Below are 15209 nucleotides of genomic sequence, written 5' to 3' on the forward strand. Positions count from 1 at the left end.
AAACGCCAATCTTTGTCCCTCATACTCTCCAGACATTTGCATTTCTATTCTGCATTCTCCTTCTCCTAGCAACTCTCAAGACACCATTCTTCCCCACTGAGATTTTCACTAAAAACTTTTTTTTGTCTTTTCATTTGCTACTCTTCTCTGAGTATTTTCATCCTGACAACCCAGTTCTTCATATATCTTCATAACATCCCTGCTTGCCAGCTTGAATCTTCCCACATAAACTGATCACTTGCTCTGTCGTCTTCTCTTTTTTCCACTGGTACACTGACCACAAGGTTTCTCCTTCTATCCCACTTTCAACACTACCCCTGCCATTTCCAGCTTTCACCTCTTTGTCAGCTCTAGTTGCCACCTCCTAGCTGATTCCTCTTCCATAGGACTCTCATGCCAACACAACATTTGCTGAAAGCCCAATAGAAGCAGGGTCTCTGCATTCAGTTTCAATACTGCTAGTATTCTGGGGACTTTCAAGACTCATTATGTCCCAAATTAAACTCAAAACTGTCCAACCTTAAAAAACAAAACAAAACAAAACAACAACAACAAAAAAACCCCAAAAAAACTCAAACAAACAAAAAAAAACCCACTCAGCCATGACATATGAGTTTTCAGGCCATGTAATAAAAAAATACAAATTTTTTTTTTAAATAAAAATCATTTAAAAAAATTAAAAACATACTTTTGAAATTGAATGGGTCAGACAAGCAAAAAAAACGTAAAACTATTAAACCCATATATAGTAAACAAAACCCCAAAACAATTATGGCATGATGTGTGCACGTGAATGAACAGACAGTACAAATAAAAATTCTAACTTATTTTCAGGTTAAGCCACAAAAGCTAACACAATCTTAGTTCTACACTTTTGTATGTATGAGTTTTATAAATGGTAACATAAAGGATAAGCATGTAAATCACATTAAATTATTGAAATTTTATAATTTACAGATCTAAAATAGCAAGGTACACATTCTTCCTCAGTACCCATGTAAATCATGTATATTCAAACGAGATAAAGAGAACTGTAGAATTAAGACTTATTCTTTTAGTGTAAAATCCTAAAGATCAATCAACAGATGCACAACATACACTGTCCCTCTACTGCCCCTTTGTTATTAATGTTACCTTTCTTCTTTATCCAAAGTTTTCTTCTCTGCAGAACTGATCTTTTTTGGTGGTACAGGAGGCGTCACCTTCCTGCAGATCTCTTCAATGATACGTTTATTCAACCTGCTTTGTACAGCGGCTTTCAGTAAAATTCTTTCTACTGCCGTCATTCCATCTCCATGAGAGTATCTTGGAATTTCTGGGTGGATTAAAACATCCACATCATCCAGCCATGGGGGATAGTAAGAGTTTTGTTTTCCTGAGAGTTTGTGATGCAATTTAATCAGCAAAGACAGTATGCTTTCCTTGACTTCTAAAATGGCTGTGGTTAACTGTGGAGTTGCACCAGGTGCTGACCATTTCATCGACGTTTTGGGCCGAACCACCTGATTTGCCTCGCTGGTGTTCCGATTGATGATCTCCTGAAATTTCTTCCTACGTTCTGCCACCAAACTGAACACTTGAGCTGTCCCTGAGTTCTTGGGAAAAAAAATCATCATGATTAATTTGCAAAAACACAAGTATAAAGAGCACACATTTCTAAAACTATGGAAAATATTTGAAGCTAGGAAGAAGAGCATGAAACTTAAAAATTCTTCTGCACTCCCAAAATGTATTGAAAATTAGGACAGTAAAATATTAAACTTGCATATTGTATTTTTGTTCAAGTCTGTTACATGCAACTGCATAAAAAGCCAAGTACTAAAGGAAAATACCCATAACATGTTAAACAAGTAACAACTAGTTTTACTCTAGTCTAATTAACAATCCTGTTATCCAAGTAATATTTTCTTAGTTTTTCTAGAATAATAACTATTTCAGTATCTTTACGCCATTTAAATGCCTTTATTCAAGTCTACTGAGCACTGCTGCACAATGTAACTCATTATGTCACACAGGTGAATACAGGTGAGCCCACACATCCCCATGGACATTGTGCATTTTACCTGGACTTAATAGGTAAGATCCAGAAGCACGTACCCTATTTGGCAGCAGAACTTGCTGTCCAAGGCAGGTGAGCATATGAGTGCAGTTACATTAATGACAGAGCCCATTTACATCTACCTTATACTACTCCTGTTTGCAGTACCAAATTAAGGATACATATACTGAGTCCACAGCAGAAAAATATCTCTTCAAGGTTTTGAACATGAAATTCAGCACACTAACATCTTACCCTCTCCTTCTCAGAAGGCTGAGTAATTAAGAGATATCATACATAAAAATGAGATTCTGAACATCACCTCACCTACCTTCTTTATGTTTTAATCTATTTAATGCCACCTCCCTACTTTAGATTTTGTCTGTTTTTCTGACATGAACATGCAAAAGAAATCCATTGTATTTCACTACATCTGGCACACAGTAATCTGAAATGCTGTACACAATAGATACAAAACCAACACTGACACAGATATTGTATCATCTACTGGCTATAAATCTTTCAGGATCCCACCTGAAAGATTCATAGCCAGTTTAGTTTGTTTTCACAACAACAACAAAAAATTGCTATAAATCATTTCAAAACCACTTTCAATATAAGGTTAAACTTACCTAGACTCAAGAAAGCTGAGACTATTCTACATAATCAATGTTAGTAGTATCTTGGCAAGATCAAACAGGCCTAAACACAAAGCTCAAGCAGTAAGCTATCAACGGCATTCTATATTTGATAGGAAGCTTTTATTTCCAAATACATATTAAAAATGTAATGGCATTTTATTGCTTAAAAGTCTACCACCTAAGATTACCATCCAGAACATGAAAAAAGCACGAGCCCTTGCAATATGAATTAAAAGGAAATTCAGGAAAATTAGAAGATTCCACTGAATGTTAAGGTGAGCACAATTAAAGCATGTTGCTAGTTAATTGCTTAGGAGAACAAACTGCACACAGATCTACCTCTCTCTGGAGGCTCTTCCGCCTTGAACTCTGGTAGATTCAGGACAAAAAAAGGCATTAAATACATCATTTGGAAGGAGGAGTCATTTGAAATAACTTCTATTTCTGCTATAAGTACATATAGAAAAATAGCTGAAGGGAAAAAATACCCTAATGAATTCATAAAAACAGTAACAAAACTAACAAAAAATGTCAACACAGGCAACAACTTAACCCAGAGAATCTAGAATTTGTATCCACTTACTTGTGATGAAGCTAAACCATCAGAACTTGTACTTGCAGGTGGTTCTCTCTTCACCTCAGGAGCAGTTTCTGGTACTCTTACTCGGACATAGTTAATGAAGTGACGCATGTTAGAAACCAAGTTACTACCTGGAAACCAACTATCGTGGCAGCGCTCCTGTCCACCTGCAGATTCCTAAAACAATTAAGAAAACCCTTGGTACGCTTTCTCTTATGCATTAAAATAATTCATGCTGCTTTTGTAACCATATTGCAGAGGCCATAATATCTCCACAAGATAGGAACAGTATGTTGAACATTATGTACCTCAACAAAGCTAATATAGCTCTTAAAATTTTTGATAATTGATGTGAGGCCTATAAGGACCAGAGGGCTGATAAATACATATGTCTAAGTATTTTACCTGAATATAATTAAATGCAGCCATTAGTGCTAGCTAGCAGAAGTAAAAGGAACTCCAGAGAGTAATCCAAAGCTGTACAATCTAAGATTAATATAAAAAAATCAGAACTATACAGAAGTCAATCTCTGGAAAAAAATGTGGCAAATTCTTAGTCAAAAAGCAGTGTTGATCAGTGAAAAAAACACTATGGTAATAGAAGGGAATCTGGAATCACAAAAATAATGGCTCTTTATATTCAGATATCATTAAAAGTAGAATTAAAATTCTGACTAATTCACATATTTTAGAAGATACAACTCTGTAGCAATAAAATGGTCAGTGATAAGGGTTTCAGTTGAAAATTTTGAGATTTTTGGACTCAATGATTTAATTTTTTTTGCAGAATTTCTAGTACTTATTTATAGAGTAATAAAGATCTAATCAATGTGTTTTGTCAGACTACATATACAGAAACTGCTGAAAAACAACAAGATACCATACTCTTCCTCACAACAGTATGTTTTTATTGTTTTATTAGTTGTTCCCTATATAAGTTGATAAAGATGTTTCATTCTAACTACTATGGTAGAATTTAATTTTAAAGATTACTGAATCATTAAAAAAATACCACTGTATTTTGAAGAAAACAATGGTATTTATTCTTACCTCTTCATCTGATTCTTGTTCAGGAGAATTTTCCAATCCCAGCTCAATCAAATATAAAACCATGCAAAGCACATGCTCTGATAAATTCTGATGATCCATTAATATCTAGGTAGGAAAAGAGACACATCATAGAAGATTAGGGCTTCAGTACATCTAAACTAAAAAAGGAGTGTTCTGGATAATACATTTTGGACTCTTCAGTTTTTGTGGATATTTCTGTTTGTTTAAAATTTGATTAAAATTATTTTGAGGTTTGATCAAAACTTTTGATCATCATCACAAAAGCAAAATTTGATTTTATGTCTTTCCAGTCAAACAAATTTGTACCTTAAAGCCATTACTAGTTCAAGCTACGATTTACTTTAACACCAGAGTGACAGGTACAGTTGCACAGGCACCACTACTGCAGTTAAATGCAAAAAGCTGCTCCAAGCCTTCTCTCCCCTTTTCATGTGATCAACCACCAAAGGCCTCACAAGGTCCTAGTCCTATAAGCAATGCTGGCAAAACTGGGAATACTACCCAGGTTAACACCAATTTAGATCACAACCACCTTTGCATAATCTTCTTTAGTTACAAATAATAAACTACCTTATCTTTAAATTAAAAATGCCCATATCTTTCTTCTAACACAGCTTTCAATGCATTGAGAGGAAGAACCAGTACTGCTAAAATTAAAAACCAGGACAACTTTCCTCTTGAGAATATTTTGATTTAAAGGAAGGAAAATGGCAAAAAAAGCAGGTTACCAAAAAAAGTAAGTGAGAAAATATGTTTAAAATTTCTTTGCAGACAGGCTACTATACAATTTAGTATTTTTAGAGTGTAGCCTAGTAAAGTTTTAAATATGACTTGGTTTTGAATGGATGAATTTTCTTAGTAGACAAAGCCATTAGAAATATCAGAGAGACAAAGTTGTTAAAAATAATATTGTTTTAGAATAGCTTTTCTAAAAAGTGACTGAGGAGCTGATTTAATCAAGCCCAACCAAACCTGAGATGACAGAGGTTATTTAATCAAAAAGGGGACTCAGTATTCTGCTAATATGAAGAGCATGTGTAACTGCACCAGTTGGAATCCGAAGTCGTACTGACCAATGCTTCTGAAAAGTAACATCACCAAATATAGTTTACTGTTCTTCCACAGGAAGTCCCAAAAGCCAAGAGATATAATAAAGGCTGTCATGAATTGGCAAAATTTCATAAAGAGTGCAGGCATTATTTAAGCCAACCCAAAAAATCAAGCACTATATGTTTTCTACCATCCATAAATCTGGTGGAAAAGTATTTGGTATTCCAGCTAAAACAGCAACCCAGTAATGGCTAAGGTTCTCAAGATTTAAGCCCTTGAAGTCTCTTAATGGAATAAAAGAAAGAAGTGGCCAAAGATGCCCAAGAAAGACAGCAAAAGACGATGCATTCCTTCCCTATATTCTCCATTTTTGTTCCATGTCAAAACATTATTTGACCTTCTACGTAGTCCCAAGCTCTCCTTTCCCTCACCAGCCTTCCTGCAGTACAGCAGATACTTTCTATTCAACAGAAATTTAACAGTGAAACAAAATATGAGTTTTAGGTAAGTTGGGAGCACTTAAAAGAGCACAAAAGGAAAAGTCTGCCCACGAAAAACTACTCAAACAAAGCAATTTTTATAGTCCCTCATCTGCCTCTGCAGCACACTGCTTTGAAAACATTTTCTAAGTACAGATTCAAAGTCCATTTTCTGATTAATGGACTCTTCAAAAAGGATGTGCTTCTCTTGAAGACAGCAGCCAACTATCAAAGATAAAACCAAACACAACTTAAAGGGACCAACTAGCCCTGAAAAACAGTTGCTATAAAATTACCAAAAGCCAAGAATGGTTTTGGGAAATGATGTTAGAAACAACTGCAGTTACAAGCCTTATTTGACATTGAGGATTTAAAGCCATTCAAGTTGTGTATTTTTGAACAGGCACTGCTGATGCCTTAAAACTCTGCAATAGGAGCCAAAGGAACACCACTCACTCCACTGTGCTCCCTGCAATCATCATGGAAGAACAATCTGAATGGCAACTCTGATGGTTAATACAGTGTTCCTCAAAGTGGGACAGGATCTTTCATCCACTTGGGTACTGACTTAGTGTGTGTATATATGAAACAATCATTCATGAAATAATCAAAGTGGTAGGAAAAAAACTTGTACTAGACTTGAAAAACAAAACAAAACCAAAACCAAAACTATTATATAAAATTGAATCTGACTACTCCAAATAAACTTTAAAATATCATGCTTCTAAGAACTTCATAAAAATGTAGAAGTAAACCAACGCACTAAATGTGAATCATGACTGTACCTTGTAAAGAAGTGTGAAGAGCACAATGTGCAGGGTTTTACAGTGCAAAAGCTTTAGGAGACCTCTGTAACTTGGGTGTAGTGGTGTTCTCTTCTTGTAAGGAGGCCATGGGTTTCCAGGGAATTTGCCACTTTGCTTTAAGCTGTGGAAACAAATGTTAAATGTTGACACTACCATTAAACATTGCAATAATGTAGAAACCTGCCACTGCTATAGATAAACTTTGCTTTGTGTACCTTTGTGTATAAACAAGATAAAAATAGATAAAACTCTTTCAAGTAAGTTGTAAATAATTTTTAAACAATATCTTTGGTTAAGTATTTTATCTGTGATGACATTCACTACTTTGTCTGTAGCCCTTCAGACGTATTTTTAAACATTTATGGAAGAGTAGCAGACTAAGATAACCAAAACTCTGATACTGCTTGTAAATTCATAGACTATTTACTCAAGAACAAATCTAGGGCTTGAAAACACTGGTGAAGTGATTAGCATTACCAGGCAGTGAAAACAAAAAAAAATTGTTGTAGAATGGGCAACACTATGATGTTGCATATCTAAAAGTGATCCAACTTACAATGCTGTGTATCTGTCCATTGCAGACTGCACATCTCTACGGTAAACTGTTCGAAGTATTACCATGACAGGGTCAAATTCCTTATCCCAAACTTCAGCTGTTGTTTAAAAGAAATTACATGTTAGCATTCTCTTTATAGACCTTACCACTTATTTTAGATTCTCTTGATTCTCTTCTTAACTAGCTTTAATTGTGTCACTTCTATTATATAATTTTTTCTGGCAAACTACAGCAATTTATAATAATTCTTACTAATAATACTTTCTATGCTCATAATTCCCACTATTTATCAAAATAGAATTTTTTCCAAAATTTTGATTGACTTCCAAACAAAAAAATAACACTCTATTAAGCAACCCCCAAAACAACATTTCTGTATGCATCTTGTTTTGCTCTTTTTCATTTCCAAGCACATGTGAGAAAAGGTTTACATTATTTTTCAGTTGGTTCATGATAAGCACAAGCCTCTTGAAATTAGGAAGACTGTGGAGCTGTTAGCAGGTAGGTGATATTTTACCATTAAGTGTAATGAATAAAATTGCTGCAACAACACAATTTCTTGTTCAGTATCAAAAATGGTCGAGCTTTGTATCAAATAATATTCGTGATCAATCTTTTATAAATATGCCTTTGTTTTCTAACTAGTACCTAGGTATCATTTCAGCATTAAAATCTTAGTTACATCTATTTAATTTAGTAGCTCTAAAGTGACATGCAGAGTGGCTGTTCAGAGCAATCATAAACAGAAAAGTCTAAACAGCCTACAAAAATATTCCATTTGATGGCCTTTTTTGTTTTTCTATTTATTAAAAACAAAAGTAAGTTATTAAAAACAAAACTAAGTTCTAATCTAAAGCCAAATGAAGACATTAATTCTGTGAATTGTTTTGAAGTGTTTAGCTCTCATAACACAAAAAAATGAAGGCAAGATTCAATGACCCCAAAACAAGGAAGAAAGCCAGCGGAACAGAATTTTAGCTCCACCAGCAGGCGTAACACAACACAAGTGCTTACAACGTTCTTCAGAGTTTCCACATGCAGAAATAAGCAGCTTTACCACACTTCTGAGATTAATTTTCCCCAGGCAGGAAGACAAGTGTCTATATTCATACCTGGTGGTCTATCCTCTATATATTAACCCTTGCTAAGGCTAACAGATATTCTCATAGTCTGCTGAGGGAGAGCACTTAGCAAAGTTTCCATTATGTATGAAATACTGAAATACAATCAAATTCACTTTGTGGAAAAAAAAAAAAAAAAACCAAACGAAAACAAAACAACATTTTTTTCTGGACAGAATTTAGTATTGCAGCCTGAAACACACACCAAGCTTGTTTGGGCAGCTAATGCATAATGAGAAAAAAGGACTGAGTGAGCCATACAGTGAATGCACACAGAGCTCATCTTCAGCACACAAATCTACAGTGTGTAGAAAGAACCTGGCTCTGGAAGTTGGTTTGGGTTGCTTTTATTTTTTTAAATGATGGTTAATGGAAGCAAAATGTAGGGATCTGTGAACAAAAAGTAGATTCCATCCCCTCAAATTTAGGGAAACAAGGGATTAGAGGATTAGAGTGAATTGATCTGATCATGACTTGCTTTAACTGTGACAGGCCACAAACTACAATTTTTAAAAGCAAAGGGTTTGAGAACCTATATAGTCTTACGAAGAATATAAACACTTAAGAGGGTAAAGAAAGCCATGTCAGCTTTTATTCCTGCAGAAGATTTTTCAGCTTTTATTACTTTAAGAAAAAGGGGATCTGTATAGTGTTATAAATCACTTGATTATTCAATGCTATAGATGAGATACTTAAGACAGTTTACCTCTGGAATAAATTGTTTACCTAAGTTAAAAAAAGAAAATGATATACAAAAAACTCCAGACTGTGTAATCAGCATTAGATTTCCTAAATATAAAGTGCTATAATTAAAAATAACATAAGCTATCTCTTTTTCCTTCACATTGTGTTATGAAAAAGACCAGCATGTAATGAGCTCCAGAAATTGGACAGGATATAAGGAAATGTAGCATTAAGTTATTTTAGATACATGGCTGTTAAGCTGCCTAATTACACATCAAAGAACCAAAATTAATCAATTCCCAAAACTTTGGTTTCACAAAATTACTTTACTACTTGTTAATTTGTGTAAAAGATCTTTATTGACACTTCAATCTCTCAGTACAAAAACAGGCAAACAAGTTATTACAATACTAATATCTACATTAACCACCACTTCCCCCCCAAAAAAAATCCATGAAACCAAATGGTTTCAAAGCAAAGTTCCAGACTCTAACCTTCCCAGTTCTCAAGGGAGGTATGTGGGGGAGGAAGGAGTTAATCCCTTTCCAGCTTTGCCATTAGCCTGAAGCACAACCAGAGCACATGGAGCATTTCAGATTTCTAAAGGCTTATCTGCTCAGTGACAGGACACAGTAATGGAACACTGAGTTCTTAAATTATTTCTCTCCTTTGATATACCAATGCTGTGTTGAGTCCAATTTAGATGACAAGCTGGTCAGGGAAAGAAACTTGTCATTTTTGCAGTGTATGCATTGTAGAATTACAGAACAATATTCTATAACAAGGCTAGCCTGGACTTTTTCTAAACCCTCACTACTGACTGCAAAAAAATGTTACAGGATACTAATACCGTTAAGCAACGTAAAATAATTATATATAGAGCTATCTTTAATAGTCAAAGGTGGAGAAGTTCAAAGAAAGTATCTTTGCAATTGACATTTCCCTAGTGCAAACAGTTCTAAACTCTACTAAATATACATCAGATTTATTTAAATAATATGAATAATTAAGTATGCAGATCAGTAAAATACAAATAAGATAATTTTTTATTTCAATGTTTTCTTTTGCTTTCTGAGGGTACCTGATTAGTATGAGAAGCTCATTTTCACTCTAGATCAAAATCAAATTAGTAAAGACTACTGATAGTCTTTAGCAATGCTCTTAAATATAAGCAGTGAACAATAATGAAAAAGTCAAGTTTTGTGGGGGTTTGGTGGCGGTGGTAGTTTATGGCTTTTTCATGGGGAGGATGGTGTGGAGTTTTCAACACTGGTAGGCTGGGTTTGCTTTTTGGGTTTTTTAAGGAAAAAAAGCCCACTATGACAAAACCAAACAAATCCTGGTTAGGCATCTTACCAATGAGTGTGTTGCAAGAGAAGACTGATTACCATACCTTTAGGAGTATACATTCCTTGTTGCATGGAACCTCCAGGTTCAAAAACAGGGGCTTTAAAGTCAGCAACTGCTGACAGGACTGATTCAAAGCTTAAGCTTCCTGGAATAATTCCACTTTTAGGATTAGGGTTTTCTGGAATGTAATGTTTACGTTAAGGAAAGCAAAGTCAATTTAATTGTAGGACACAGAATTTCACTCCCCTCTTGATATTTTCAGTCAGTCATTTCAGACCACATCTCAGCAGTGCTCTGTGCTTACCACAAGAGGTCTGTATGCTCCAGCTGCTAAGAACAGTAACTGTTACTCAAGAGAATCTAAGTCTCCTAACTAGGACATTAAACTTTTTAAAGTAAGACTTGCTACATGCTTGGCTCAAGCTGTTAGTACTTAATGAGAAATAAAAACCACTGCCTGTAGTGTATATAAAGTTTCTGTTATAGCCTTTCTTTACAAACACTTTGTCTCTCTTCATAGGGAGAATATTTTGCATTTACATCCAAGTACAGAAAAAGCAAGCATATAGCTCAGGTTCCATAAACACAATAAATACTTCTGCATCTTGGATTCCATAGTTCTCATTTTTGGTAGCAATACTTCACTGACCTACTAACATTACCCTAAAACACAAGCAGCACTGACAAGTAAATAAACTGCCCAGTGCTAAGTGATTGCTTGTATAAATGATTCAATTATTTTACATAGTTAAGTCATTCATTGAAGTGAATTGTTCTAAGTAACAATTGCTTATTTAACATACTTGACAGAGTTACTAGACCATATAATAATTAATAATTCTTATTATACATTTGTTAGTCTCAATCTCATCCTTTCCTATCTTCATATTCCTAATATTTTTGCTCAATGCCTGTCCCTGCATTGCAAGCTCTTCTATGCAACCACAACAAGCTATTTAATTTGCCTACACAGCCTAAGAGTGATAGCAGGAACATCTGCATATAGTCAGCTGTTCAGGGACACAAACCCTATGCCTGTGCAGAAGGATTTCTTAAGAGTTTGCTATTCTTTCCCCATAACACATACACTTCACCCTAATGTCAAAGCAACACACAGGATTGCTATTATTTGCATTTTCAGATATTGATAGCAAAAGCCAATATAATGTAGAATGTCTTAGTTTTATATTGGCATAAACTTAGGAAAAAATCAAAGGCTCAAATCCAGACAAATGTGATGCTTGGCTAAACTTTCTAAAACATCATTGGAAAACACACGTTTTACCTCACACCTAAAAGACTTCTACAGACCAGTACAACATTTTGTATCAAAACTAATTTAAACAATTAAAAAGTATTGTATTGATTATAAGAAAAACCAAAACTGGAGCAAATGCCTTTGCTAGTAAGTATATATAAACACACCTTTGTACAGTTTTTTGAATTACGTAACCTAAAAACATGCTGTTCAAGCCTCATTAGTATCCAGGCACCTGTGATTCTCATTCAGGCACATTAGTGAATATATTCCAAGGATATGAGATCCAATAATGAACTGTGTGTCCTGTCATTCATACACAGTTGGGCTACCATCTCTGCTCTGAGGATCTCATCATCTGTCATTCCTAGAACAATGAAATGTAAAAAGCTGTTAAAACAGCACTATTTTAAAACATACATTCAGTTTTCATTTGACATTAAAAGCATGTCAAACATGATACAAATTAATATTAAGTAATGATACAGTGCCATAAAAATACAGAGAAAAAGAAAGGGGGGTGTACAAAATATTATGAAAGGCACAATCTCAATCAGAAAATACCAGTACAAACTCAAATTCCTGTCTTTCTGGAAAAGATACAGAATCTTCATGTCATCACCTACACAAATCACCCACTTCCATTAAAGCCATTTTTCTCCATTTTTATGTATTGTATCTTTTTTTATTTCATAAATTCAATGACTGGCAAATTTGAAACCGAATGTTGAATGCTTTAAGTTACTGTATGGTTAAACAGCTTTACAGCACCTACTAACTGCTCAATATAAATGAAGGTGTAATATTGTGATTTACATACAAATATTCTTCAAGTAGTGACCCTTACCTAAATGTAAACGAAGACTTAACAAAAGGACCAAAAATGTTAAGGCTCCTTCCAGCATGGACCTTTCATGCTCTGAGTCAAGAACAGTATTTTGATGCTGTGATGCCATTGTTAACAGATCCACCACCTTAAATCTACACAGCAAACAGTAAAGTCAGAAAAAACAATTGAATGTTCTCCAACATTAAAACATCAATGTGAAATGTACTGATAAACTCAGGATAGCACTCACAACAACCTAAAATGAAATACAAAAGCCCAAATGAATACCCAAAGTGCAAAGAAATATAGATGAAAACCCTCTTCTTTTTAAATTTCAACTTTTATTTAACTATCAATGGAATGTGCTATAGTGATATTCACTCAACATGAAAACACCTTATTTTTATCAACATATAAAAACTAATACATATTAATTAGTATTTAAACCTTGATTTTTTCCCAGAAAAGTTAACATTCTGTGTCTCTTACAATTGCAGCTCTATTTATTTACTTCTCCAGGATAAAATATCCTAGCAATGAACACGTACGAAGCTTTAAAAAACCCTAGAGATACTCAGTAAACACATACATGAAGCTTCACTACAGCACTGTAAATCAAAAGCCAATGCTGCTTAAAATCAAGAGATACCACTTTGAGTAGAGCCCTTAGGTAAGTCTTAGTTTTGGCTAGGCAGAGTTTAGTACCACTAAAGATATGTATCCAATAGGCAATTTTTCTATTACACACTATAAATTAGCACAACAGCTAGCACAACACTGAACAAGAGCATTCAACTTTTAGTCCTACCTTTCAAAAACAGATGAAATAAAATAATCTGGGTCCAGTCTAGAGGCACAGACCTGAAGAAAGACGGTAAATTCATTTTATTAAATTTATTCTATTCAATAGTTTGTAGATAAATATTATTGGCTTGACTTCTCAGAAAACATAACTTACTTGCAGCAGATAAATGTCAGGATCAATCATTGAATTGCAGAAATGAGACTGCACATAAGTCATGGCCTGTCCTTTAATTTGTAGACCATTTCTAACCCACATATTGCTGTGAATTTCAGAAAGACTTGCCTGTTCAGGGAACACAAAAAATTATAAACATTTCAGGGATATTCAGCTACTCAGTTCAGTCTTAGCAGATCATCAGTATATTATCACAGAAAAATAGAAATCATAGAACAGGTTGGATTGGAAGGGACCTTATAGACTTCCAACCCCTATGCCATGGGCACTTCCAGGTGCTGAAAGCCAGGTTGCTTAAAGTCCCATTCACCCTGGCCTTGAACACTTCCAGGGATGTGATATCCTTGACTTTTCTGGGCAACCTGTTCCAGTGTCTCACCACCTTCACAGTAAAGAATGTCTTTGTGATATCTCATCTAAACTACACTCTTTCAGTTTAAAGCCATTGCCCTTGTCCTGTCACCACATATCATTGTTAGAAGTCCCTCTGGGGCTTTCTTGGGAGAGTCATAGAATAGTTTGGGTTGGAAGGGACCTTTAAAGGTCATTTAGTCAAACTCTCCTACAATGATAAGGGGCATCTTCTACTAGATCAGGTTGCTCAGAGCCCCATCCAATCTAACCAGGGATAGGGCATTTACCATGGACAACCTGCTCCAGTTTTGTACCACCCTCATAGTAAGAAAGGTACTACAAGTAATCTAAATCAACCCTACTTCAGTTTAAATCCACTAGCTTTGTTCTATTGCAACAGGCCCTGCTATAAAGTTTGCCCCCAGCTCTCTTGTAGGCCCCTTTAGAAAGCTACTCTAAGGTCTCCCAGAGCTTTCTCTTCTCCAGGCTGAACAATGCAAATCCTCTTAGTCTGGTTTCATAACAGAGGTGCTCCAGCCTTCTCATAGTTTTCTTCACTATCATTGCACATATACATACATACTACAACTACAGCAACTACAGATTTATTTATACTAATTTACTTCTCCTGGAGAGTGAGAGATGAAAAGAACCACTGCAAATTTATGAAACAAATACCATAGTTTTATATGAGAGCATATTTCAGACAACAGAAGCAATCAAAGACAAATGAAGTGATTTATAGATATAGTTGTTCATTAAGATCTTGAAACATACTCAAAATGAAGGCATCATGGTACCAAAATAAACCAAAAATCAAGGTGTCACATGCAAAAAGAGGTTTGATCTAAAACCAGTGATTACAAATACTACTCACAGCCACTTATGCACAAGGAAGTCCAAATCCGCAAACAAAAATGTTGTGCATCCATTCTGGAACTCACTCTCAATTTAAAATATAAAATCTCCAGATTTGGGTTTCTTGTCAACCTGCACTCCATTCTATTCACATTACAATTCTATGTTTTCAAAGGAAGAGCTATACTGAATACTATAATTATGTGCTGCTCAGAGTATGATAACTAATGCAACATTTTTAATTTTAGAAATAGGAAGGGAAACAAAAAAGACGTTACCTAACTACTTGGTATATTCTAGTTATTATTGTCACATATGGCTTATTTTTATATTCCACAATTAAGACATACTTCCTATTCTTAAGTCAGAAATCTGCTCGTACCTGAATCTGAAGTGGGTGAATCATTAGTTTCATCAGCATCTCCTGATCTGGCAGGATAGTATCCAGATCTAGTTCTTGGCATTTAACAGCCTAGAAACAAAAGCAAGCATATGCTGTGTTGAATGATCACATTCAACAGGGATTTTCCATCTTCTGTGAAACTACAACATGTG

At 34.9% G+C, this 15209-nt stretch overlaps 1 protein-coding gene across 2 annotated transcripts in view; it reads right to left on the reverse strand.

Moving 5' to 3' along the window:
* UBR3 (ubiquitin protein ligase E3 component n-recognin 3) overlaps positions 1–15209 on the reverse strand; it is a gene marked incomplete at its 5' end in the record, with an annotated part of 104502 nt that overhangs the window by 53000 nt on the left and 36293 nt on the right. For both annotated transcript variants that reach the window (XM_083865237.1, XM_083865236.1), the window contains 11 exons: positions 1135–1595; positions 3263–3436; positions 4310–4414; positions 6645–6786; positions 7222–7318; positions 10420–10559; positions 11914–12001; positions 12482–12615; positions 13272–13324; positions 13422–13550; positions 15037–15126. In XM_083865237.1, the coding sequence (XP_083721363.1) occupies positions 1135–1595; positions 3263–3436; positions 4310–4414; positions 6645–6786; positions 7222–7318; positions 10420–10559; positions 11914–12001; positions 12482–12615; positions 13272–13324; positions 13422–13550; positions 15037–15126 (1613 nt within the window). The remainder of the gene's footprint in view (positions 1–1134; positions 1596–3262; positions 3437–4309; positions 4415–6644; positions 6787–7221; positions 7319–10419; positions 10560–11913; positions 12002–12481; positions 12616–13271; positions 13325–13421; positions 13551–15036; positions 15127–15209) is intronic.

This window comes from Zosterops lateralis (genome assembly GCF_965231275.1).
Source record: "Zosterops lateralis genome assembly, chromosome: 7".
NCBI classification, from domain to species: domain Eukaryota; kingdom Metazoa; phylum Chordata; class Aves; order Passeriformes; family Zosteropidae; genus Zosterops; species Zosterops lateralis.